General features: G+C 40.9%; 1 protein-coding gene across 3 annotated transcripts in view; it reads left to right on the top strand.

Moving 5' to 3' along the window:
• tmem181 (transmembrane protein 181) overlaps positions 1-25,534 on the top strand; it is a 398,388-nt gene extending 372,854 nt beyond the window's left edge. For 2 of the 3 annotated variants that reach the window (XM_060831605.1, XM_060831606.1), the window contains exons 14-17: positions 4,443-4,525; positions 5,401-5,490; positions 20,719-20,785; positions 22,646-25,533. In XM_060831605.1, the coding sequence (XP_060687588.1) occupies positions 4,443-4,525; positions 5,401-5,490; positions 20,719-20,785; positions 22,646-22,724 (319 nt within the window). In that variant the 3' untranslated portion in view covers positions 22,725-25,533. Of the gene's footprint in view, positions 1-4,442; positions 4,526-5,400; positions 5,491-20,718; positions 20,786-22,645 lie in introns of all 3 variants that reach the window. The other variant, XM_060831604.1, reaches the window with a different exon arrangement.
• The last annotated feature ends 1,518 nt before the right edge of the window (positions 25,535-27,052 follow it).

Raw genomic sequence — 27,052 nt, 5'->3', positions numbered from 1 at the left:
ACCTTGATGTCCTTAATGTATTTGAAGAATCCCTTTGGATTCTCCTTAACCCTATTTGCCAAAGGTACCTCAAGTCCCCTTTTTGCCCTCCTGATTTCCCTGTTAAGTGTACTCATACTGTCCTTAAATTCAATTCCTGTTGTCTATATCTGACATATGCTTCCTCATTATTCTTGACTAAGACCTCAATTTCTCTGATCATCCAGCATTCCCTGCAACTACCAGCATTGCTTTTCATTCTCGGAGAATTGAGGACTGCAGATTCTTGAAATCAGAATCGAAGAGTGTGGTCCTGGAAAAGAACAGCTGGTCAGGCAGCATCCGAGGAGCAGGAGAGTCGATGTCTCGAGCATAAGCCCTTCATCAGGAATGACGGGTGGCCCAAGTGGGCTGAGAGATAAATGGGAGGGGGAAGTAGCTGGGAAAATGTTAGGTAGATGAAAGCTGAAATTGATAGGTCAGAAAGATGGGTGGAGCAGATAGGTGGGAAGGAAGAATGACAGGTAGGGCAGTTCAAGAGGGCGGTGCCAAGTTGGAAGGTTGGATCTGAGTTAAGGTGGGTGGAGGGGAAATGAGGAAATTGGTGAAATCCACATTGTTCCCATGTGGTTGGAGGGTTCCAAGGCGGAAGATGAAGCTTTCTTCCTCCAGGCATCAGGTGGCTAGAGTTTGGCGGTGGAGGAGGCCCAGGACATGAATGCCCTAAGCAGAGTGGGAGGAGGAGTTAAAGTGTTTGGCTAAACGGTATTGGGGTTGTTTAGTGCGTGTGTCCCAGAGATGTTCTCTGAAATGTTCAGCAAGTTGGTGTCCTGTCTCCCCACTGTAGAGGAGACCACATTGAGAGCAATGGACACAGTAGATGATGTGTGTGGAAGTACAGGTAAATCTCTGTAGGGTGTGGAAGGATCCTTTGAGGCCTTGGACGGAGGTGAGAGGGGAGATGTGGGCGCAGGTTTTGCACTTCTTGTAGTGGCAGGGGAAGGTGCCAGAAGTGGAGAGTAGGTTGGTGGCTGTGTGGACTGAACAAGGGATCGTGAGGGAATGGTCTGTCCAGAATGCAAATAGGAGTGAGGAGAAAAATATATCCCTGGTGATGGGGTCTGTTTGTAGGTGGCGCAAGGATGATGCAATGTATCTGGAGGTTGGTGGGATAGAAAGTAAGGACCTGGGGCAGGGTCTACCTTAATTGGAAGGTTAGGATTCAAGGGCAGAGATGTGGGAAGTGGAGGAAATGCGCTGGAGAGCATCTTCGACCATATGAGAGGGGAAATTGCAGTCTTTGAAGGAGGAGGCCGGGTCTATCCTTTTCCATAACTATTTTAAAAATTAGTAGAATTATGATCATTCCCCCACTGACTCCTCAGTCACTTGCCCTACCTTATTTCCCAAGAAGTCAAATTTTGCTCCTCTAGTAGGTACATCCACATACTGAATCAGAAAATTTTATTATACACATTTAACAAATTCCTCTACATCCAAGTCCTTAATGCTCCCAGTCCTAGTTTATGTTCGGAAAGTTAAAATCTCCTACCATTACAACCCTAGTGTTGTTATAGATAACTGAGATCTCCTTACAAATTTGCTTTTCAATTTCCTTCTAAATATTGGGGGATCTGCAGTACAATCCCAATATAAGGTGATCGTCTCTTTCTTATTTCTGAGTTCCACCCAAATGACATCACTGGTTGTACATGGGCGGCATGGTGGCACAGTAGTTAGCACTGCTGCCTCACAGCTCCAGAGACCCGGGTTCAATTCCCACCTCAGGCAACTGTCTGTGTGGTGTTTGCACATTCTCCCCATGTCTGCATGGGTTTCCTCCGGGTGCTCCGGTTTCCTCCCACTTCTAGCCAAGTTAATTCTATGTCAGCACCCTCTGAGACATCCTGTTTTTCTCCAGCACTGCAATGCGCTTTTTAACCAATAATGTTTCCCCTTCTCCTTTCCTTCCTTATCTATGTTTTTGGAATATGTTGTACCCAGGAATATTTAACATTCTGTCTTGCCTTTCCCCTCGAGCCAGGTTTCTGCTATCACCACAAAATCATATTTCCACATAGCAATCCACTCCTTTAATTCCCCAGTTTTATTTTCTACACTCATGCATTCACATGCATGCACAGTAGCCCTGATTCCTCATTCTGACTTTATCTACTAACTTGCTATAGTTTACACGAGAACCTCTTATGTATTTTGTGAACCGTGGTCTTTCTCTATACTATTCTCCCTTGGTTCTCACCCCCTGCCAAGTTACTTTAAAGCTTTCCTAATAGCACTAAGAAAATGTCTCTCAAGAAACTCAATACTAGTTCTGTCCTAGTGCATCTCCTCTTCCCTCCTAAACCATCCTTTCAGCAATACATTTTCGTCTGCCTCATATGTGTACCCACTTGGGAATAGATTTTTTAGATTTCCTACAGTGTGGAAACAGGCCCTTCAGCCCATCAAGTCCACACTGACCCTCTGAAGAGTAACCCACCCAGACCCATTCTGGGTGACTGATGCACCTAACACTATGGGCAATTTAGCATGGCCAATTCACCTGACCTGCACATCTTTGGATTGTGGGAGGAAACCGGAGCACCCGGAGGAAACCTATGCAGACACGGGGAGAATGTGCAAACTCCAGACAGTCACCCGAGGCTGGAATCAAACCTGGGACCTTGGTGCTGTGAGGCAGCAGTGCTAACCACTGAGCCGCCACACTGTGGAAACAGACCATTCAGCTCGACAAGTCCACACCAACTCTCTGAAAAACATCTCAGCTCGTCTACCCCCCTACCCTATTCCTGCAGCCACCATGGCCATTGCACCTGACCATTACATCCCTGAACACAGTGGGCAATTTAGCGTAGCTAATCCATCTAATCTGCATACCTTTGTACGGGAGGACACTGGAGCATCTGGAGGAAACCCACACAGACACAGGGCAAATGTGCAAACTCCACACAGATAGTCATTCGAGGCTGGAATTGAATCCAGGTCCCTGGCTGTTTGAGGCAGCAGTTCTAGCTACTGAACCACGGTGCTATTCCTAAATAATGTGGAGATTACTACATTCGAGATACTGCTTGCTTCTTTTCTACTTAGCTCCAAAAACTATGATTGCAATACCACATCCTCTATCTTCCCAAAGTCATTGGTACCAATATAAAGCGATGACCTCTGGTTGTTCGTCCTTCCCAGAAGAATGCCTTGTGGCCATTTTGTCGCATTCTTGACCCTGGCACCAGGTAGGCAAAGTGCCATCCTGGAGTCACAATAATGGCAATAGAAATCTATGTCTGATCCCCACAATCTTCATGATCCTATCTTTATTGCTCCTTCTTTCTTGTTCTTCTTCCTCTTTTCCTGTAAATCAAGCCAGTTATGGTGCCACAAACATGGCTCTGACTGCTGTACCCTGAGGAACTTGTGCCCTTATCAGCTTCCACAATGGAAAACCAATTGAAGAGCAGGATGCCAGACCAGGGCTCCTGCACTACCTGTCTGTTTCTGTTGGACTGCTCCACAGTCACTTACTTTCCCTAGGGTTTTAAACTGCAGTGTGATTACATGTCTGAATGTGCTATTCATGGAACACTCTGCTTTGCAGATGTGCCACACTGTCTCCAGTCATTGTTCAAGCGCTGAAACCCAGAACTCAAGTTTCTGCAGCTGAAAACACTTGCTACATATATGTTCATCTGGGACTGTAGGGGCCTCTGATATACCACATATTACAAGTCACACATGTTTATGCTTTCACGACATAAACCTAAACTTACTTAGCCTCAAACTTATTTTACTAATATCAAGTAACTACTTCCTTAACCCTGCTTTGCTTGCTTGTATTACTTTATTTTTTGGCCTTAATTTTCACTTACTCCTGTTGCTTCTCAGTCAATCTGTTCTCCCAAAAAATAGACCCTTTTAGTAACCACTTGTAGCGATGTAACTGTTTGATTTCATTTTTCCAATCATTATTCCCCTGAAGCTGTAACTGTTAAACTGTGCCTCCTGTCTTGCTGCTATATTGAAGCTGAAATGCTGGGTCCCTGTTTTGCTGCCTTCTGTCTTTCTGCTGAGTTGAAGCTGATAGTTAGGTATCTTACTGATGCTCTCATTAATCACTTCAGTTCCCCCACTGGTTGAACTTTCCCAATGCTCCTTCCGATGATGACTAACATCTCCACAATGGGGTAAAACTTGCCAGCATGCTTGTATTCCTTCAGTTCTTTGCTGCTGTGGCTATTATGCCAACAAAAGAAAGAAAATGTTGCAATTCCAGCTTGTTTTAAGTGGTACCTTGAATATGAGATATAACTGCAAAAATCTCAAGTCTTATTAATGGCTTAAGATTTTTGCAGCTATACTTCATTTCCTTTTGTAAAAATTGCAATTATAACATTTTCTCCCCTTGTTAGTCATTTTTGTGACTTATTAAAAATATTCTTTTTCAGCATTATAATATTATATCTAAGATTTGGAGCAAAGGTCCTGCAAGACAATTTTGTCGCTGAACTTTCAACTCATTACCATAATTATATCCTTTAGTGTGCTTCAACTTGATTTCTAATAATGACTAGTGCTTAGGCTGCATGCAAAAATTTAGATTGTGATGTAACACTAGCTGGTACTTGCTGTAGAAGATGGTAAGTCCGTATTACTTTAACTTGTAATTTATTAGGAGTTCCATTTAGAGAGAGTAAGTAGAATGGGATTAGATCATTGCTTTTGAAATTTTATTGTACTGCGCCCCATTTCGAGGCTTAAAAATTATTTTGACCCTCTGTGAAAATGGGAGGGATAACATATAAGGGAGCAAAGACCTATGAAAGATGTGGGGTGGGAAAGGTTTACACAAAGTGTCGAGAATTTCATAGCATCCAATTCTGCATTAGATTGCAGTGCCAAAATTTTAACTTGCTGACCCAGATGGAATCCTGACCCCCACCTTTGGAGTCCCCAGATTAAATAGCAGTCTATTTATTTGACATTAATTGGACAAAAAGAAGAAATCCTATTGAACATCCTTTCAGTGTAATCTGAAAAATGGGTCAGCTGAGGAAGAAGCTGTGTAGTGGTGATGATGGCCATTCTGATAGATTTAGACAATCATTAACTATCTATAAGATAACCTCAGTGAATAGACCTTTATAGAATGATAGTTGGGGTGTATTTGCACGTAAATTCGATTGCCCTCTCACCACGTTTAGGAGGATTGGAGAAAGGCCAATTAAGTCCGCATTGTTGCATTTCTTGATGCATGTATGAATTTTCATTTTGTTTAAAATTGGCTCAATACAGAAAATTTGACATAAGGCAATGGTTTACTGTCATGGAGTGTTTGACACATAGAACTGCAATATTAATAAAAACTCTTTAGTGTTTGTAGTCCACTTCCTTTACTAAGCCTACCAGCTGAATTTTTATCTTTCTATGGGCTGCTGAACTACTACCTGTACACACTAGCGTACGTCTATTCCCCCTCGAAGACTGCTGTGTATGGTACGTGAAATTTTATGAAGTCTGTGTTATCTTGTTTTTTGGCTAGCCTTTCAATAAGGATTCCTATAGCTGTAATACTTTTCAAATTATAATATATATGTTATGTCCAAATAAAACAAAAACAAATAGTCGTCTTTCAGTTATAATTAACAGATGAATAAAATGTTTGTGAAACCTTTTTGAGACTACTTTTTGAGATTGGTGAACTTTGTTTCCCTTCAAAAAAGGGAAATAGTTTGCAATTTATACAATTTACACAATTATCATGTGCTCCCTATGACCAAAAGCATTGAACAATTATTATAAATTAGGGATAGCCAATTTGTGTACTGCAAAGCCCTCTGAGAAACATTGATATGAAAGTATTTGGCTTGTGTTTCCTTTAAATTTGGTTAACTAATTGAAATGCTTGAAAAGAATTAAAAGGGGGAAATAAGGAGAAACTATATCTTCTGATGAGGAACATTGAAATGGGGGTACGATCTTAATATTAGATACAGATATTCATGATTCAATCTTAATGCACTTTGTCATATCAAAAATAATGAAAACCTAGAACACTTCTGTTTTAAAAAATAACTGTTAGTTCTTCAAATTTTTAAGACTGAAAATAGATTTTTATTAGGAATAGAAACATAGAAAATAGAAGCAGGAGTAGGCCATTTTGGCCCTTCAAGACTGTTCAACCATTCAATATGCTCCTGCCAGTAATCCAACTCAATAGCTTATTCCTGCTTTTTCACCATACCCTTTGATCCCTAAGAACTATATCAACCTCATTCTTGAGAAAATTCAATGTTTTGGCCTCAACCATTTTCTGTGGCAGGGAATTCCACAGCTCACCAATCCCTGCGTGGAGAAACCTCTCCTCATCTCAGTCCCAAATGCCCTACCTTGTATTCTTAAACTGACCCCAATGTCTGGATTCCACAGTCATTGGGAACATTCTTCCTGTGTTTATCCTGTCTAGGTCTATTAGAATTTTATAAGACTCCATGGGATCTCCCCTCGTTCTTCTAAACACCAATGAATATATTCCTAACAAATCCAGGCTTCATTACATCAGTACTGCTACCCTGGGAATCAGTCTGATACACTTTGCACACTTAGCTAACAAGCATATTCTTCCTATGCACACAGTGCCTTGTACAATTGGAGCAATATATCCCTGCTCCTATATTTGAATCCTCTCACGATAAAAGCCAACATGCCACTTGCCACCTTTACCACATGCTGCACCTGCATGCTTACTTTCAGCAACTGCTGTGCATGAACATCCAGGTCTTGCACCTCCCCCTTTCCCAATCTATCACCATTCAATTATAATGTTTTTGCTATCAAATTGGATAGTTTCACATTTATCCCCGTCATAACTTTATCTGTCATGCATTTGCCATCTCACTCAACTTATCCAAATCACACTGAAGCATCTCGGCATCTTGCTCATTGTATACTCTCCTACCCAGCTTTGAGTCATCTGCAAACTCAGATATTATATTTAGTTCCCGCATTTAAATTATATATATGTGTGTGTGTGTGTGTGTGTGTGTGTGTGTGTATATAACTGGTATCATAACACTGATCCATGTAGTATTCTGCCAACCCGCAGAAAAAAACATTTGTTCCCACTCTTTCTTTCCAATTTGCCAATCAGTTTTCTGTTCATGTCAGTACATTATTTCAATCTCATTTATTTTAATCTCTTACATGGAACCTTACTGAAAGCCTTTTGAAAGTCCAAGTAAACTGAACAGCAACTCTACTAATTATATCCTATCAAAATTCCATAGAATTGTCGAACATGATTTCCATTTTGTAAATTTAATCCTGTCACTGTTTTCCAGATGATGTGCTATTAAATACTTTGCTGTAGTCTCCAGCATGTACCCCATTATGAATGCCAGGCTAATTAGTTATAATTTCGTTTTCTCTTTACTTCCTTTTTAAAATAGTGAATGGTATAAGTACATACAGTTTAACGAAGGGAGAGATTCAGACAGACGGTGATCGGAATCAAAGAGCCAAGGGGTAAAAGAGTATCGTCCTGAGAAAAATTGGTGTTGGAGCAGCAGTGTGGCAGAGAATTAAAGTAATGAGTTATTGAGAATAGGCCTCAATCAGTGACCCTGAAGTTAACTGTATGTCATTGTTAGGGAGAGGGATTTAAAAGCACCTAAATTTACATCCGAAAATGGAAGGAAACAGATTGGTGAGTAGCTGGGGAGATTTCATTCGGTTCTGATCAGAAACAAATCAGCAATTCATTTTTTAAAAATTTTAGATAGTAGCCTACCAAAAAGACTCATGACCGAACATTTCAATTTTGTTGAATGCACCTTATATGCTATGGGAGAACTCCTGCTTATTTTAGCGTCCTAGACAAACCAGTGCATCAGAAGTATTATCAGCTAGAGGAGCTTGAGCTGCAGCTGGTGTCTGTGCAGAACATTTAAGAGTTATCATGTATTTCAGGAGGTGGTCACCTAACTCCTCTCCTCTCAGCTTAAGAATGTAGAGGCAGAGAGGATGACCACCTGATAAATATTCAGTTCTGGGAAGGGCAATGATCTGTCTTTGGAGAACAGCTAGAGCCAATTCCATTGGTGACTCAAGTGTACTTGACTAAGGAGAAAGCTCACAAAGTAAACAGTGAGAGGTGATGCAGTAATTAAGGGAACAATCAGATGTTTCTGCAGATGTGATTTCAAAATTGAATGCTGTCTCTTTGATGATCTACTGAGCAATTGAGGAGGAAGCAGCCAGAGGTCATTGTTATACCAGTCCTACGAATTACATTGGTGCATAGAGGGATGATGTCCTTTTGGCAGCTTCAGTGTGTTTGGAAAGGAATTAATTTTTAGGACTTCAAAATACTTAGTGTCACATACTTGTAATTAAAGATTTAGGGTGATACAGTATATGATTGAATGGCTGGAAAGATTTTTTCATGAGGGAGGCTTAACATTTCGGCCACTGGGATAGGCATTTGGAGAAGTGGGAACTGTAGGAGCCAGAGGGATTGAATGTCATGAGGGAGAGAACCAATATTATTGCATGGAGGTTTGCTATTGTTGTTGGGGAGATTTTGACCTCGCTTGTTAAAGTTATGAGAATAAGCATAGATTGAGTCAGAGATGGGCAAAACTGGAAAGTTGTAAGTGAAAATAAGTAAATCTTGAAAACAAAGGAGATAGACAGCAAAAGCATTTGGCGATGATTAATTACATTCACTAAACTTCTCATATTGAAGTGTATGCGGCAGAAGACGTGAAGACACAGGTAGACACTTATAAGAATGGTATCAAGCCATTACAGAAACTTGGCTTAAAGAAGGACAGAAATGGCATTGCAAGTATTGTAAACTGTGAGGCAGATAGTGTTGATCTTCAAAAGGTGGGTTGAATGGACAGATATATAGCAGATGAAATTTAATGCAGAGAAGAGTAAATTCATTTTGGTTAAAAAGAATATATAAATATTTTACAAAATAAAGAATGCAATTCTTTAGGGGGTGCCAGAGCAGAGGGACATTGGAATATCTGTACATAAATCAATGTATGACAGATTGCTCGAACAGTTAATAAAAGCATGTAACAGCTTGCAGTTTATCAAAAAGGGGCATAAAATACAGAAGCAAGGAAGCTTTGTGTTATAATCCTGGACCTGACTGCTATATTGTTATTAACTGGCTTGAGAGCAGTAACCTTTTCCCTCAAAGTAGACAAAGTGTAAGATCGGAGGAGAATAAAGCCACAATATCCCATTGTTTTTAACAGACAATAAACTTTGTATACAATGTTAGAACAAATAACACCATCTACAATTTGTATTCTAACACCCAGAATTAATGTAATTAATGTAATGGGGAAAGAAATTGCAAATTTAATTGAGACAGATCCCACCGATTTCTCAGCAATTCCCCTGCAGTGGGTCATCAAATCCCATTAAACTTTAAAAGGGTTTATGATTCTTCACTTTTGCTGATTTAGGCTTAAAAAGTCCTCTCCAGCCATTCTGTCATCAACTGTGTCAACAACTACTCCTATTCTGGTGGATCCTTTCCTCCCTCTAAGTTTCCCTGGCCCTCTGAAACTGTACTTCAGGATTCATTCATAAACATAGCACTGGCTCTACACTGACAATAGCAGTACCAAGCTAAAACTGAATTTGGGTTTTTCCTTGAGCTCTTATTTTGATCTAAAGTTGCACCAGAAAATATTGGTTTTCAATTTCCACACTCAACCATAATGGCACACAGCTTCTTCTGATATACCAAACAGCTCCCAAGACTTCCTTGAGCTCGACACACAACTATTACTCTATGAATTTCCTGAAGTCTTACCGCACAATATTCTTGTAGTTAGCACAAGTTAGCAGCAACTCTGCCAGGCACTGAGCCTCTTTCTCTTTGACTCATGCTACTGCCTTTGAATATTTCTTCAGTCAACCTGAACTAACTGAGTGAACTATTGAAAATAGAGTAATTCTGTTTCATAAAATCATTGAATTTTATACCACAGAAACAGACCCTTTAGTCCAACTTGGCCAGGCCGACCAGATATCCTAAATTAATCAAGTCCCATTTGCCAGCATTTTGCTCCAATCCTTCTAAACCCTTCCTATTCATTTACCCATCTAGATTCCTTTTAAATGTTATAATTACATCAGCCTCCAACACTTCCTCAGGCAGCTAATTCTATACATCACCCTCTGCGTGAAAAAAGTTGCCCCAAGGTCCCTTTTAAATAGAGTCATGGAATCACAGATATGTTCAACAGGGAAACAGACCCTTCGGTCCGACTTGTCTACGCCGACCAGATATCCTAACCTAATCTAGTCCCATTTGCCAGCACATGGCCCATATTCCTCTAAACCCTTCCTATTCATATACCCATCCAAATGTTTTTTTTAAATGCTGCAATTGTACCAACCTCCACTACTTCCTCTGGTAGCTCATTCCATACATGCACAACTCTCTGCATGAAAACATTGCCCCTAAGGTCCTTTTATATCTTTTCCCTCTCACCCTAAACCTATGCCCTCTAGTACTGGACTCCCTTGTCGAATGCCTTACCGAAGTCCATATAGATCACATCCACTACTCTGCCCTCATCAATCCTCTTGGTAACTTTTTTAAAAAAAACTCAATCAAATTCGTGAGATATGACTTCTCACGCACAAAGTTATGCTGGCTATCCCTAATCCGTCCTTGCCTATCCAAATACATCTTTCCCATCACATTCTTTGAGGAAGTGACCAAGTTGATAGATGAAATTAGGGCTGTTGATGTCATATACATGGACTTTAGTAAGGCATTTGGTAAGGTTCCCCATGGTAAACTAATAGAGAAAGTGCAGTCACATGGTGTGCAGGGTGTTCTAGATAGGTGAATAAAGAACTGGCTGAGCAACAGAACACAGAGAGGAGTAGTTGAAGGGAGTTTCTCAAAATGGAGAAAGGTGACCAGTGGTGTTCCACAGGGATCAATGCTGGGGCCACTGTTAGAACATAGAACAATACAGTGTAGTACAGGCCCTTCGGCCCTCAATGTTGCGCCAACCTGTGAAGTATTCTCAGCTCGTCCCCCTACACTACCCCAAAATCATCCATGTGCTTATCTAAGGATTGTTTAAATCTCCCTAATGTGGCTAAGTTGACTACATTAGCAGGAAGGGCATTCCACGCCCTTCCCACTCGAAGAACCTGCCTCTGACATCTGTCTTAAATCTATCACCCCACAATTTATAGTTATGCCCCTTCATACATGCTGATGTCATCATCCTAGGAAAAAGACTTTCACTGTCCACCCTGTCAAATCCTCTGATCATCTTGTATGTTTTTATCAAATCCCCTCTTAGCCTTCTCCTTGCCAATGAGAACAGGTTCAAGTCTCTCAGCCTTTCCTCATAAGACCTTGCCTCCTGACCAGGCAACATCCTGGTAAATCTTCTCTGCACCCTCTCCAAAGCTTCCACATCTTTCCTAAAGTGAGGCGACCAGAACTGCACACAGTACTCCAAATGTGGCCTAACCAAAGTCCTGTACAGCTGCAACATCACTTCATGACTCTTGAATTCAATCCCTCTGCTAATGAACGCTAATACACCATAGGCCGTCTTACAAGCTCTATCCACCTGAGTAGCAACTTTCAAAGATCTATGTACGTAGACCCCAAGATCCCTCTGTTCCTCCACCTGACTAAGAACCCTACCATTAACTCTGTATTCCGCATTCTTATTTGTCCTTCCAAAATGGACAACCTCTCACTTGGCAGGGTTGAACTCCATCTGCCACTCCTCAGCCCAGCTCTGCATCATATCTAAGTCCCTTTGCAGCCGACAACAGCCGCCCTCACTGTCCACAACTCCACCAATCTTCGTATCATCTGCAAATTTACTGACCCACCCTTCAACTCCCTCATCCAAGTCATTAATAAAAATTACAAACAGCAGAGGACCCAGAACTGATCCCTGCGGAACTCCACTTGACATCCGAGAGTCTCGCCCATGTCCACAGAACCGCCTGTCCGTCCCTCTAACTAGAGAGTCTCCTATGACTAGCGCTCTCCTCCTCTCCCCCTTTCCCTTCTGAGTCTCAGAGCCAGACCTCACGCCACAGACCCTTTCACTGCGGCTTACACCTGCAAGGCTGTCCCCCCCAACAGTTTCCAAAGCTGTATACTTATTGTTTAGGGGAACGACCACAGGGGAACCCTGCACTGCCTGCTTCTTCCCCTTCCCACCTCTAACTGTTACCCAGCTACCTCTGTTCTCCGGTGTAACTATGTCCCTGTAGCTTCTATCAATCACCCTCTCAGCCTCTCAAATAATCCTCAGTTCATCCAACTCCAGTTCCAGTTCCCTAACTCGTTCGGTGAGGAGCAGGATCTGACTGCATTTCCTGCAGACGAAGTTGGCAGGAGTATCGGTGGTCACCCCTACCTCAAACATCCTGCAGGAGGAACATTCCACTGCCTGCGCTGCCATGACTGTACACTTTGTCTTCAAAACAAGAACACTGAGTCAATAACACTGAGTCGCTTACCTGTGGACTTTAAAGTTAGGTTAGAGGAGGAGGGTGGGAGAGAGGCCCTACGAAGTAGGGCCTGGGGTCTAGAACACACCCACTCAAATACCAATCACTAACCTTCCTGACCAGCTCTGCGCTCCAACCTCTCTGCGGTGAAAAGACCGTTTTCGTCGAGGTAAGTTCTTTAAATACCAATCACTTGCCTTCCCGAGCAGCTCTGTGCTCCAACCTCACTTTCGCCCAGCTCGCACCGCTCTCTGCTCTCTCATATATCAACTGAACGGGCAATTCATCTACTGCCACTTCCCTGCCTTTATCCTGTAGCTTTTCATTTTCAGATAATACTTCAATTCACTCTTGAATACCTAGATTCAACCTTCCTTCATGACACACTCAGTCAGTGCATACTTACTACATGAAAAATTCTTTCCTCATATTGCAATTGGTTCTGCTGCCTTATGCTCTCTACCCTCTGGTTCTCGATCACAGTCACAAATTCTCCAATTTATCTTTATAATTAAAAATTCTCATCCTTGGAATCATTTTGTGAATCTTATATACACCATAAGACCTTTGCGTCTTTACTAAAGTTGAGTGCCTTGAACTGAATTCAATATTTCAATTGAGGCCAAACTAGTGTTATATGCAGGTTTAACTTTTTTAAAGTCAAAAATAGAAATTGCTGGAAAAGCTCAGCAAGTATGGTAGCATCTGTGGGGAGAAATCAGTAAACATTTCAGGTCGAGTGGCCCTTCCTCAGAACACTCTCTTTTATTCATCCATGGGATATGGGCATCTCTGGCTTGGCTAGCATTTATTGTCCATCCCTAATTGACCCCAGAGGCAGTTAAGAGTCACATATAGCCAGACCAGCCTTTCAAAAATTTGGTGTAGCTGAAACTGGTGCAGTGGTTAATACTACTTTTAAATTCTCAAATGTCTCCTGGAGTTGTATTGTCCACCGAGGGTTTGTGTTCTTCCTTTGTAAATCTGTTAGCAGTGCCATAAAACTGCTGAAATTCGGAATAAACGTCCGGTAGAATTTGCTTCGTACCAAAAACTGAAGTACCTCTTTGAGGATGTTCATGGAAATTCCTTGATTTCCATGACACTGCCTTTGTCATGGCATTCCTTGGGATCAACTTTCCATAACCAATGTTATGTCTCAAGAACGTCACCTCTCCCTTCACAAATTCTGTTTTCTTTAAGTTCATGACCAATTTTACTTCTCAAAATTGTTCAAAGAGCTCTACGAACTGTGCCATGTGATCTCTCCGTGACTTGCTAAAGGCCACTATACCATCCAGATAAATTGCACAATTTTTTATCCAGCCACAACTCTGTTCATGAGTCTTTGGAATGTGGCTGGTGCATTCTTCATTCCAAAGTGCATCACTTTGAATTGACATAGGCTATTTGGGGTTACAAATGTAGAAATGTCTTTTGCTTTCTCTGCCAATAACCCCGCAGTAAGTGACATAACTGGTTTGTCTAACTTCCTTTATACAGCCCTCCAATCTTGGTATTGTGTATATGTCCAATTTTGTTATGGTGTTGACCTTCCAATAGTCCCCACAAAATTTTTGAGTCTCATCAGGTTTGGGAACTAACCCGATTAGCAAACTCCACTTCATTCTGACTCAGTTCATTGATATCTTTGTTGAGCATTGCATGCACTTTTCTCTGGACCTGTGTGGCTTTGACAAAATTATGTCTGTAGGGGTGTTGTCTTATCAGAATAGCATTCCCTACTTGCACCTCATGTACAATAGTATTAGTCCTCCCCATCTTATTCCTGCATATGGCATATATTCCTGCTACAATAAACCTTTCGACTGGATTTTTTGCTCCTGAGACCGTTCACTAGCCTATCTCCCTCTTCAAGGACTTCCTCATTATTATATGAATTTTGAGGCACATCAAACTCCATGACATCTGGATTTGATTCCTCACTTTGCAGGGCAGTAACTAACAGCTGTTTGTCCGGTTCCCTTTCTCTATGATAGTAAGGTTTTAACATATTCACATAACATACTCAATACCTCTTTTTTCTATCTGGCATCTTTACTAGATAGTTTAGCTGACTCAACTTTTTCTCAATTTGATAGGGACTACTAAACCTGGATTTAAACTGATCTCCTACCACTGGTAACCACTGATGACATGTCATCCCCACAGGAAAATGTCTGAATTTTAGAGTTTCTATCTGCCACCTGCTTCATTCTATGCTGTGTCCTCTTCTAGTGCTGTTTAGCTAACTCACCTACCCAATTTAATCTCTCCCTCACCTCAAATACATAATTCAAGTGTGACGTTTCAGACTTCGGTCCTGTCAATTTCTCTTTAATTAGTTTCAAAGGCCCTCTCACTTCATGTCAGAATATTAACTCAAAAAGAGTAAACCAAGTTGATTCATTCGGGGCATCTTTAATGGCAAACAATACAAATGAGATGATTTTATCCCAGTCATTCAGATAATCCTGACAGTATGCTGTTAATGTAGTCTTCAGGGGCCTAATGTCGCCTTTCCAAAGCTCCCTGGGATTCAGCATGGTACACACTTAGTTTAGGCATACAGCAATTTAAATCATCTATGACTTCCTTAAACAGCCTCGCAGCACAATGAGACGCTTGGTATGGCTGAATCTTTCTGGATAGCCCATTCCGGATGAAGAAAGCCACGAAGACCTCCACCACCTTTTTTGCCTTAATACTCCATAATGGAATTGCCTCTGGAAATCTGATAGACACATCCATTATAGTTAGCAAGCACTGGTTCTCATTTTTAGTTTTTGGGAGGGGACCTACACAATTAATCATAACTTGCATGAAAGGTTCTTCGAATGCGGGAATTGGCAACAAAGATGTTGGTTTTATTAAGGCCTGTGGGTTACCTACCATTTGGCACAATTGACATGTACAGCAAAATTTAACCAAAACCTTGTGCTGTCCAATAGAAATGTTTTTGTACCTTAGCCTGAGCCTTCCATACACTGAGGTGAGGTGACCTCCTACAAGTAATTAATGAACTACCTGTAACATTTTTTTGATTAGATTACTTACAGTGTGGAAACAGGCCCTTCGGCCCAACAAGTCCACACCGACCCGCCAAAGCGCAACTTACCCCCTACCCCTACATTTACCCTTTACCTAACACTAAGGGCAATTTAGCATGGCCAATTCACCTGTGGGAGGAAACCGGAGCACCCGGAGGAAACCCACGCAGACACGGGGAGAACGTGCAAACTCCACAGTCAGTCGCCTGAGTCAGGAATTGAACCCGGGTCTCAGGCGCTGTGAGGCAGCAGTGCTAACCACTGTGCCACCGTGCCGCCCACGGTGGCACAGCATTTCCTGTCTGCATGCTCCCACAACAAAATCAGGTGCATTTCCGCTCATTTTCTCCTCTGCACTGACCTGCTGTAGTCTCCATTTCTATCTTAGAATTCTATCTTTAAGAGAATAAACCTCAGGAATACATCTACTTCCTTTTCTGAGTATGCATCTATATATATCTTTCATTGCATCATCTTTCTGTTCTAAGTTCATTAGCCTTTCATGACTAAACCACTTCTGCTTGACCCTCTGTCCAGGTTTCTGCTCGTTGAACCTCAGTTCCTTTAGTTTTGCTTCTTGCTATTGCTTATGGTAGGGGGATCTTGTCACTGCACAGTCTTGAAAAGTTCCAGGTATTTTTCTTTTAACTCCTCAGTTCCCTGGTCTTCATTTAGTTCTCCACAACAAGGGGTGCCATTCACACCTTGGATCCTGCCTAATTATTCCCAAGAACAAACTGTATTCCTGGAACTGGCACTCTGTCAGTCACTCCCACTGTTACTTCCCCAGTGCTCTTCAGCCTGATCTTACACAGGGGAACACTAAATTCCACAAATTACCACTCTCTCAGGTAACACATCAGATAGAGTGCAAATACATTCATCTCTTCATATTAGAGACAAATTAGATCCCATATCTCTCAAAATTATAATTTCTTTCCCTTTTCCCCCATTCTTCCTCAGTAAACATTACTCACAGACGTGAAGTCTCCATCGAGCACTAACTCAATACCCACCTCCAGCCTATGGTCGGCAAAGATGATTTGGACCGAAGGGTCTGTTTCCGTGCTGTACATCTCTATGACTCTACAAGCTGTGCTGTAAATGACATCTAGTATGTTTTAATTTTACAGAGAATAATTTTGCAAAACATACAGTATGATTATCAAGGCTATGTTTCAGGGACCTGACCTTTTTTCCCATTTGGAGGACAATTTAGTTCATTATGAGAATGTTTTATTTTCATGCTGCAACATGGCTGCGAGGAAGAGGTGAATTTAATTATTTTGTGGTTGCCTTACATCCATAACAGACAATTTCTAATTTTTCAAAAAAATCCTCCATTTCAAAACGAATTGTATATTCCCCAAATCTTTTGTCTATGAAATCCCATTGATAAATGACACAAAACATTCTTTAAGGGTAGAAACAAAAGAATGGTTCATTTAACATTCAAACCCAGGGAATTAATGTTTGTGCTTGTATCTGATACAAGGAAGAAAGCAGAGAAAAGCATGATAGGCTGTAGCTACAATTACATTGGTTGGAGTGGGAGTAAGGTATGTGAATCCTTTAAAAGTTTTGGCAGAATTCCCTTTATGTAGGAGGTTTGATGCAGTTGAAAGACTAGAGGTGGACTTTAGCTGAGTTTGGAGCTACTTTGTATCTGCTCTGAAGTTAAGAAAAAAAGTGTTCAGAGTTGTATAATTAAAGCTATTCAAAGGCAGATGGCAGGGTTCCTGGATGAGACAATTTAACAATAACTGTGAAGCTCTGCATTTTCGAAAATCAAACCAAGGTAGGAGTTTCATGGTGAATGGTACGACCTTAAGGAGTCCAGTGGGACAGAGGGAGTTCAGGCGCACATTTCTCTGAAAATGGAGTTGCAGGTGGATAGGGCAGTAAAAGAGGCTCTTGGCACTCTGGCCTTCATCAGTCAGGGCATTGTGTATACAAGTTGGGAAATTTATATTGCAGTTGTACAGGATGTTAGTGAGGTTGTATTTGGAGTATTGTGTTCAGTTTTGGTCACCTTGCTATCGGAAGGATTAAACTGGAAAGAGTGCGGAAGATATTTACAAGAATGTTGCCAGGACTTAACAATCTGAGTTATAGGGAGAGGTTGGACAAGCTAGGATTTTATTCTTTACAGCATAGGAGACTGAGGGGTGGGGTGGGTCTTATAAAAGTGTATAAGATGGATACAGTGAATGCACTCAGTTTTAGAGTCATAGAGACGTACAGCATGGAAACAGAACCTTCGGTCCAACCCGTCCATGCCGACCAGATATCCCAACCCAATCTAGTCCCACCTGCCAGCACCCGGCCCATATCCATCCAAACCCTTCCTATTCATATACCCATCTAGAAGCCTTCTTAATGTTGCAATTGTACTAACCTCCACCACATCCTCTGGTAGCTCATTCCATATATGTATCACCCTCTGTGTGAAAATGTTGCCCCTTAGGTCTCTTTTATATCTTTCCCCTCTCACCCTAAACCTATGCCCTCTAGGTCTGGACTCACCCACCTCAGGGAAGAGACTTTGTTATTTATCCTATCCATGCCTCTCGCTCCAGGGAAAACAGACTCAGCCTGTTCAGCCTCTCCATATAGCTCAAGTCCTCCAACCCTGGCAACATCCTTGTAAATCTTTTCTGAACCCTTTTAAGTTTCACAACATCCTTCCGATAGGAAAGAGACCAGAATTGCACGCAATATTCCAACAGTGACCTAACCAATGTCCCGTACAGCTGCAACATGACCTCCCAACTCCTGTACTCAATACTCTGATCGATAAAGGAAAGCATACCAAGCGCCACCTTCACTATCCTATCTGCCTGCGACTCCACTTTCAAGGAGCTATGAACCTGCACTCCGAGGTCTTTTTGTTCAGCAACACTTCCTAGGACCTTACCATTAAGCGTATAAGTTCTGCTAAGATTTGCTTTCCCAAAATGCAGCACCTCACATTTATCTGAATTAAACTCTATCTGACACTTCTCAGACCGTTGGCCCATCTGGTCCAGATCCTGTTGTAATCTGAGGTAACCCTCTTCGCTGTCCACTACACCTCCAATTTTGGTGTCATCTGCAAACTTACTAACTGTACCTCTAATGTTTGCATCCAAATCATTTATGTAAATGACAAAACATTGAGGACCCAGCACCGATCATTGTGGCACTCCACTGGTCACAGGACTCCAGTCTGAAAAACAACCCTCCACCACCACCCTCTGTATTCTACCTTTGGCCTGTTCTGTATCCAAATGGCTAGTTCTCCCTATATTCCATGAGATCTAACCTTGCTAATCAGTCTCCTATGGGGAACCTTGTTGAAAGCCTTACTGAAGTCCATATAGGTCACATCTACCACTCTGCCCTCATCAATCCTCTTGTTATTTCTTCAAAAAACTCATGTTTGTGAGACATGATTTCCCATGCACAAAGCCATGTTGACTATCCCTAAACAGTCCCTGCCTCTCTAAATACATGCACATCCTGTCCCTCAGGATTCCCTCCAACAACTTGCCCACCACCCATGTCAGGCTCACTGGTCTGTAATTCCCTGGCTTATCCTTACCACCCTTCTTAAACAGTGGCACCACTTTTGTCAACCTCCAGTCTTCCGACACCTGACCTGTGACTATCGATGATACAAATACCTCAGCAAGAGGCCCAGCAATCATTTCTCTAGCTTCCCACAGCGTTCTTGGATACACCTGATCAGGTCCTGGGGATTTATCCACTTTTACCTATTTCAAGACATCCAGCGCTTCCTCCTCTGTAATCTGGATGTTTTGCAAGATGTCACCATCTATTTCCCTACAGTCTATGTTGTCCATGTCCTTTTCCACAGTAAATACTAATGCAAAATACTCATTTAGTATCTCCCCATTTTCTACGGCTCCATGCAAAGGTCTCCTTGCTGATCTTTGAGGCTTCTTCCCAGGTTTGGGAAATCGAGGACTTGAGGGCATCAGTTTAAGGTTAGAAGGGAGAGAATAGAAGGGAACCTGAGGGGCAACTTTCTTACACTGAGGGATATGGGATCAGCTGCCAGCAGAAGTGGTTGAGGTTGGTATATTAACAACATTTAAAGGCATTTGCACAAATAAATGGATAGGAAAGTTATAGAAGGATATGGGCCAAGTGCAGGGAAATGTGGTTAGCTTTAGTGGACATTTTGATTGGCATGGACTGTTTGGGCTCCATGCTCTATGAACTTGACAATGTGATTTTGATCTTAATGTGTTGCTGGAAAAGTGCAGCAGGTCAGGCAGCATCAAAGGAACAGGAAAATTGATGTTTCGGGCATAAGCCCTTCAGGAAATTGGCTTATGCCTGAAACGCCGATTCTCCTGTTCGTTTGATGCTGCCTGACCTGCTGCGCTTTCCCAGCAACACATTTTTAAGCTCTGATCTCCAGTCCTCACTTTCTCCTAATGTGATTTTGATGTCTCTCATCGAAACTATTGTTTGTTGTTTGAGATAGCTGTAGGGGTATTAGCACTACTTGAGCCATATAATTTCAATTGTGTCCTTTGTTCAGAATTGATTGGGGATAGGCACATTATTTGTTGCTCTTTTAGTGTGTGTTTTATTGCAGTATAGGTTGTTCCGTTATAACATGTTCGCTGTAACACAATTGATGAATTGGGAATGCTGTTTCTAAAGCAAGAACCTTTAAAATGTGTGACTGTAATGCGATTTCAGCACCAATACTGTAAGCGCTTTTGCAAAAGCATGATTTTGTATAATGTGGGCTTGCACAAGAGTACAGCCATCACGTTATAGAAGAACTGACGATGAGAGATGTGACATTCCAAAGAGATGACGAGTTATGTATTGGCCTGGTAATTCCTGGAAATTTCTAGAAGCAGTCACCTTTTCTATTCTGTATTTGATCCATTTTAAATCCAGCAAGAGTCTATTTGAAAAATTAATACAAAAATATAGATTAAGAAAACTGTTCATCCCTGGTCGGAATGACATGGCAAAAGATTACGAAGAAACTTCATATCCTTAATGCAGAGGAAAATGTACCAAATATATGTTGTTAATGGTAACATCTCTACATTGAAATACTTTTCAAATCTGTCTTTGCAAAGGAACTTATTTTAATAATGTTTCCTCTCCTTAGAATCCCAGCTAAAGGACAACCCAGCCTTTTCCATGCTGAATGATTCTGATGATGATGTGATTTATGGGTGAGTTAAGTGTTTAAATCATAGCTTGCTTTCTTCACAATTTTTCCACTGTTGACACATCATTAATTTGTGTTTGTTTTCCAAAAGAAATTGGTTCTTTTAGGAATGTAAATTTTTAATTCTGGAAGTGTGTGGAGTACAGCTCGGACGATTATTCATTTCTTGTTTGACCTTTCCAATCATAAAAATGAAAGTTATGCAATGCTTGTGAGGGAAAGTTTGCACAAATTTGACTTTGATCAGCTCGTCTTTGCACCTTAAACAGTGGGCCAGCCTGTACATTAAAGAATACTTTTGTACCTCCGCATCACTCAAAAATACTGAAAGGCATTGATTAGAAGATAAAAAGGATAAATGCCCAATTTCTAATTTGTATCACTACTATGTCTGATGCATATTTAATCAAAAATTTTGGGTTCATATTGATGTAAAAGCTACATTAGTCACTTTGTTATATTCAGTAATAGTTTTGCAGCTTTTGGGAAAGTAGGATATACCTACATTTAGAACATACCACAGAAGGGAGTATTGTTTACTCCCTACAAAACACTTAGGACCTAGATAGGCCCACAGTATTGCAGGTCTCTGTTGATTGACAATTCATTTCAGGTCCAATAAGGATCTCAAGTGCTGGACTTGTAATTACAGACTGGTATTCTTCACATGAAACGCCAAGTATCTGCAAATAAAGATACAGTTGTAGAATTGTAAACCAGACAATTCTAAAATTCCCAAGAGCAGAACGTATCTTAAAACTAAAGTGTAAGGCAATAATGCTAGCTTGATCATTCAGTGTGTTTATCCAATATTAAATTAATATTAAACTGGATCGATCAAGAATAATTATGATCAGGAAAGCAATTATTGGGGTAGATGTGCAGATGTAACCGTAAGATGTCTCTTTTGCAGAGTAGGTGGCTTAAACAAACTAGTCAAGCTAACAGGAAGTCTGGAATCTCACCACAATAGGGCAAAAGCTGGCTTGCTAATGTATGAACCTGTATGAGACCAGTTGTGTTCTTTGGATGAGTTGTTGCCTATAACCTACGTCCACTTTAAACCCATATATGAAACAAAACTTGAAATTGGTTCACAAATTAGCACTTCTCACTTTCAACATCATATGGAAGGCGAGATAGTAAAGCAAGTCACTGAAGACCATGCTGCACAGATCAGTTTGTCAAACCATCAAATCAAAATATTGGCTGGAACACCGATTAGTCACATCAATTACATGTTGAAGCTCTTGTTTGTTTCGGTTTAGTTTGGATATGTTAAAATCTTATTAGTTTATGATGTGAGATATGCAGCTAAAAGATTCTTATCCAGTATATTTGAGCCATAATGTAACAACATATTTTATAGATATTTCACAGGGCTTTTCAGGTATGAATGATGATCTGGAAACACAAATTTAAATCCTACCATGAAAGTTGGGAAATTTTAAATTTAAAGTTAAATAAATATGGAATAAAACAAGATCATCTGTACAAGTGACTATGGAAATATGAACTTTGTTTTTTAAAAAAATCATCTGGTTTACTAAAATCATTTTGAGGAAAGAACTGTGCCATGCTCATCAGGTTGAGACAGTGTGTGACTCCAGAGCTGCAGCTCTGTAATTGACAATAAATGGGCTAGCAAGCTTTTAATTGTGGTTAAGAGGCAGCTCATCATGATCTTCTTAAGGGCTGATAAGCAAAAATGCTGGTCTTCCCAACGGGGTATACCACCTGTGAATGAATAAAAGAAAATGTAAATGATGCAAGTAAAATACTTTTAATATGATCTTGATCACTTGAACCAGTTTTTTTGAAAATTGACGTTTTTCTTCAGTAATTTTGAACTTTTCCACATTAGGAGTGATTATGAAGAAATGCCTCTACAAAATGGCCGTATCAGTAAATCGAAATACAAGGATGGGTCAGACAGTGACTGAAGTATGTCTTCAAAGGACTAATTGTTAGCAAGAATGTATACACTTACTGAATCCTGAAAATGGGTGGACTTGAGTTTTCTTCAATTTTTCATGCTGCCATCTACTTACTTAACTGAATTTTGCAATTAAAGTCATCTTATTGTGACTTCACAAGTAAAGACTTACATTTTCATTCTCCAAGCACCTCATCTAGCTAGTTTATCCTTATTCAATATCATGTGAGCAAAGGGGCAGACATGTATGTGGATGATTAGGGTTTTTTCTTCCAAAGGGAAAAGAGTTATAAATAGTATTTTCTTCAAAAACCTTTTAAGCTTGATCAAAGAGTCTGATAGCATGGAGACAGGCCCTTTGTCCCAAACTGGTCCATGCCAACCAAAATGTCCATCTACTCTCACCCCATTTCCCTGCAAATGGCCTATATCTTTCTGAGGAGAAAGTGAGGATTGCAGATGTTGGAGATCAGAGTTGAAAAGTATGGCACTGGAAAAGCACAGCAGATGGAAGGGGGCTGAGAGATAAATAGGAGGATGGAGTTGGGGCTGTGAGGAATGTAGCTGGGAAGGCAATAGGTTGATGAAGGTGAGGCATGGAGGTCTGACCTATCAGCCTCCACCTTCATCCACCTATCGCCTTTCCAGCTACCTTCCCCCAGCCCCACCTCTTTATTTATCTCTAAGCCCCGTTGACCGCCCCCCACATTCCTGATGAAAAGCTTGTCTGAAACATCGGTTCTGCTGCTCCTTGAATACTGCCTGACCTGATGTGCTTTTCCAGCACCTTACTTTTTGATCCATATCCTCTAAACCTTTGCTATCCATGTGTTTAACAAAATGCCTTTTAAATTATTAAAGTACCTGCCTCAACAACTTTCACTGGCAGCTCATTCCATATACGTACAACCCTCTGTTTAAAAAAAAGTTGATCCTCAGGTTTCCTTTTACTCTTTCACCTCTAACCTTAAACTGATGCCTTCTAATTCTCGATTCCCCAACCCTGGGCAAAAGTGCATTCACCCTACCCATGCCTCTCATGATTTTGTACACTTCTGTAAGATCCTCCCTGCTCAGTCTCCTACGCTGTAAAGAATAAAGTCCTAGCTTGTTCAACCTTTCCCTATAACTCAGAACATTGAGTTCTGGCAACATCATTATGAATTTCTTCTGCACTCTTTCCAGTTTAATAACATCCTTCCTATTAACAAGGTGACCAAAACTGAACACAGTATTCAAAGTGTGGCCTCACCAATGTCCTGTACAATTGCAACGTAACTTTCCAACTTTTATACTCCATTCCCTGACTGATAAAGGCCAGTGTGCTAAAAACCTTCATTGCCCTGTCTACCTGTGACTCCACTTTCAGAAAACTGTGCACCTGAACTCTAAGGTCCATCTGTTCCACTGCACTCCTTAAGGCTTCTACTATTCATCGTGAAACTACCATCTTGATTTGACTTTTCAAACTTATTTATGTTAAAATCCATTTTCCATTTCTCAACCCACTTCTCCAGCTGATCAATGACCTCCTACCATTTTTGGTAAGTTTCCTCACTGTCCATGATACCGCCTATTTTAGTATCATCGGCAAACTTACTTATCATTCCTTGTACATTCTCATCCAAATAATTGGTATAGATGACAAACAGCAATGGGTCTAGCACCGACCCCTGAGGCACTCCCCTAGTCACAGGCCTCCAGTCTGACAAGCATCCTTCCAGTATTACCCTCTGCTTCCTAAAATCAAGTCAATTGTGTATCCAACTTGTCAGCTCCCTCGAATTCCATGCAATCTAATCTTCCAGAGCGGCCTACCATATGGAACCTTTTCAAAGGCCTTACTGAAATCCATATAGACTATGTCCGCTGCCTTGCCCTCATCAACCTTTCTGGTCACTTCATCAAAGAATTCTAATAAATTTGTGAGATGTGATCTCCCATGCACAAAGCTATGTTCCTAATTAAACATCTTATCCCTCAGAATCTGCTCAAGTAACTTACCCAAAACAATTGTTAGGCTTACTGATCTACAGTTCCAGGTTTTTCTTTGCAGCCCTTCTTGAATGAGCTCGTGAACATGTATTTTGTCATGAATGTTTGTGGTGTTAACTTGTTTGTATGTAGGGAGAAATTTACAGATCTAATCACAGTTAAGGTCTGATGCTTCTGAGACAAACAAAATTAGAGTGCTGCTTTGTGAGCTAGATTACTTTTACATTTTTAAAATTCAAGACGTTATTAAGAAAATAGATTGACCAACGGACGGGGCTGTAGTTCCTGTCCCTGTTAACATCAACATAAAAAGCAGGTTCAAGTATAAAATATTCTGTGATTTACTTTTCAGAAATATTAATAAAGTTTAGAATTTCAGTCTTTTTTTAATTTAATGCTGCTTTTATTATAAGGTTGTATATTGTACTTCTGTTAAATAAGAATTACAGTGCTGTTGTTTGAGAGCTGATATTTATAAGTATTGTAGGAGTTCATTTGCTCTGATCACATCTTTGCAGCAATTTATTGTTTTGGAGCAAGTACTGTGACAAGTAAAAATGAACCTCCATTACCCCATTTTGGTAACTTTGAACTATGTCTTGGAATGTTTGGGATGGCTGACACTTTCATTTTGATGCACTACTTGATATTAGTCAAACTTTAAGAAGTATTTCACTGCAATATTAGTTCCATTATCACTAATGTATTACTAATTTAAATATGGAAAATTGTAATTGTGAATACTTTTATTCTCTTCCCCCATTTGTTTTCCTGTCCTCCAATCTGTTTTAATGTAATTGTTGTTTTGTCCTCACTGATTAAATCTATTCTAAATTTACTGTTTGCTTTTGATGGAAATTAAAACACTTGTTGGTGTCTTTCCTTATCAGTTTACAAGCAGAAATAATATTTTTAAAAAGAGTATTGTCATTGCATTCCAATGTGTTGAATTGAGACCTCCAAAGTTTGGTCTTAGTTTACAAGGTACAAGAATGATGGCAAATAAAATATAAATAGCATAAATTTCATGTTTCTTGGCTATATCCTAAGGAAAACAAAACTGCTTACACAGTAGCTTTTCTCTCTTTAAGGCATCCAGAAACATTTCATAATCAATAAAGTACTTTGGAACTAGAGGTACAGATTTAATGTCAATGTAGCAAATCATTTAAAACAGCAAAAATGATAAATGAGCAGAAATACAAAACTAAAACGTGGAAAATCTGTAAATGTGATAGAAAATGCTGGAAATAGCAGATCTGACAGTATCTGAACAGAAACAAAAACATTAACCTTTCTAGTCAAGATCCATTCATCATGAACTGGTCATCATGGCGAGTAATTGACCTGAAAGATTGGATTGTATTTTTATGGAGGAAACAGAAATGTTGAATTGGGAAGCTTCCCAATGCAGGAGCTCTGAATCTTGAAAAAAGCCCCCACCGTATTTTCATATTGAGATGAGATGAAGTGTGGCTCTGTGCCTCCAGAGGTAGTCTCAAAGTTGCAGCTGAGGCAAGCAGAAATACCTGCCTCCAGTTTTACTGAGACACTAGCCCAATTTTAATTATTGCCAGGCTTTGAAAGCTTTATCACTCTCACATCCCAATCATATTAACAAATGCCAAGAAAGGTTTGATTCCAGCCTCGGGTGACTGTGTAGAGTTTGCACATTCTCCTTGTGTCTGCGTGGGTTTCCTCTGGCTGCTCTGATTTCTTGCCACAGTCCAATATCGGTCAGGTTAATTGGCTGTGCTAAATTACCCATAGTTTTGGTGCATTAGTCAGAGGAAAGAGTGAGGACTGCAGTTGCTGGAGATCAAAGCTGAAAATATGTTGCTGGAAAAATGCAGCAGGTCAGGGAGCATCCAAGGAGCAGGAGAGTCGACGTTTCGGGCATGAGCCCCTCTTTGGGAATGAGGAGAGTGTGTCCAGCACGCTAAGATAAAAGGTAGGGAGGAGGGACTTGGGGGAGGGGCGTTAGAAATGTGATAGGTGGAAGGAGGTCAAGGTGATGGTGATAGGCCGGAGTGGGGGTGGGGGCAGAGAGGTCAGGAAGAGGATTGCAGGTTAGGAGGGCGGTGCTGAGTTTGAGGGATTTGACTGAGACAAGGTGGGGGGAGGGGAAATGAGGAAACTGGAGAAATCTGAGTTCATTCCTTGTGGTTGGAGGGTTCCTAGGCGGAAGATGAGGCGCTCTTCCTCCAGCCGTTGTGTTGTTATGGTCTGGCGATGGAGGAGTCCAAGGACCTGCATGTCCTTGGTGGAGTGGGAGGGGGAGTTGAAGTGTTGAGCCACGGGGTGGTTGGTCCGGGTGTCCCAGAGGTGTTCTCTGAAACG

Source organism: Hemiscyllium ocellatum, chromosome 10, assembly GCF_020745735.1.
Source record: "Hemiscyllium ocellatum isolate sHemOce1 chromosome 10, sHemOce1.pat.X.cur, whole genome shotgun sequence".
Classification (NCBI taxonomy): domain Eukaryota; kingdom Metazoa; phylum Chordata; class Chondrichthyes; order Orectolobiformes; family Hemiscylliidae; genus Hemiscyllium; species Hemiscyllium ocellatum.
This window is presented reverse-complemented; position numbering and strand designations above follow the sequence as displayed.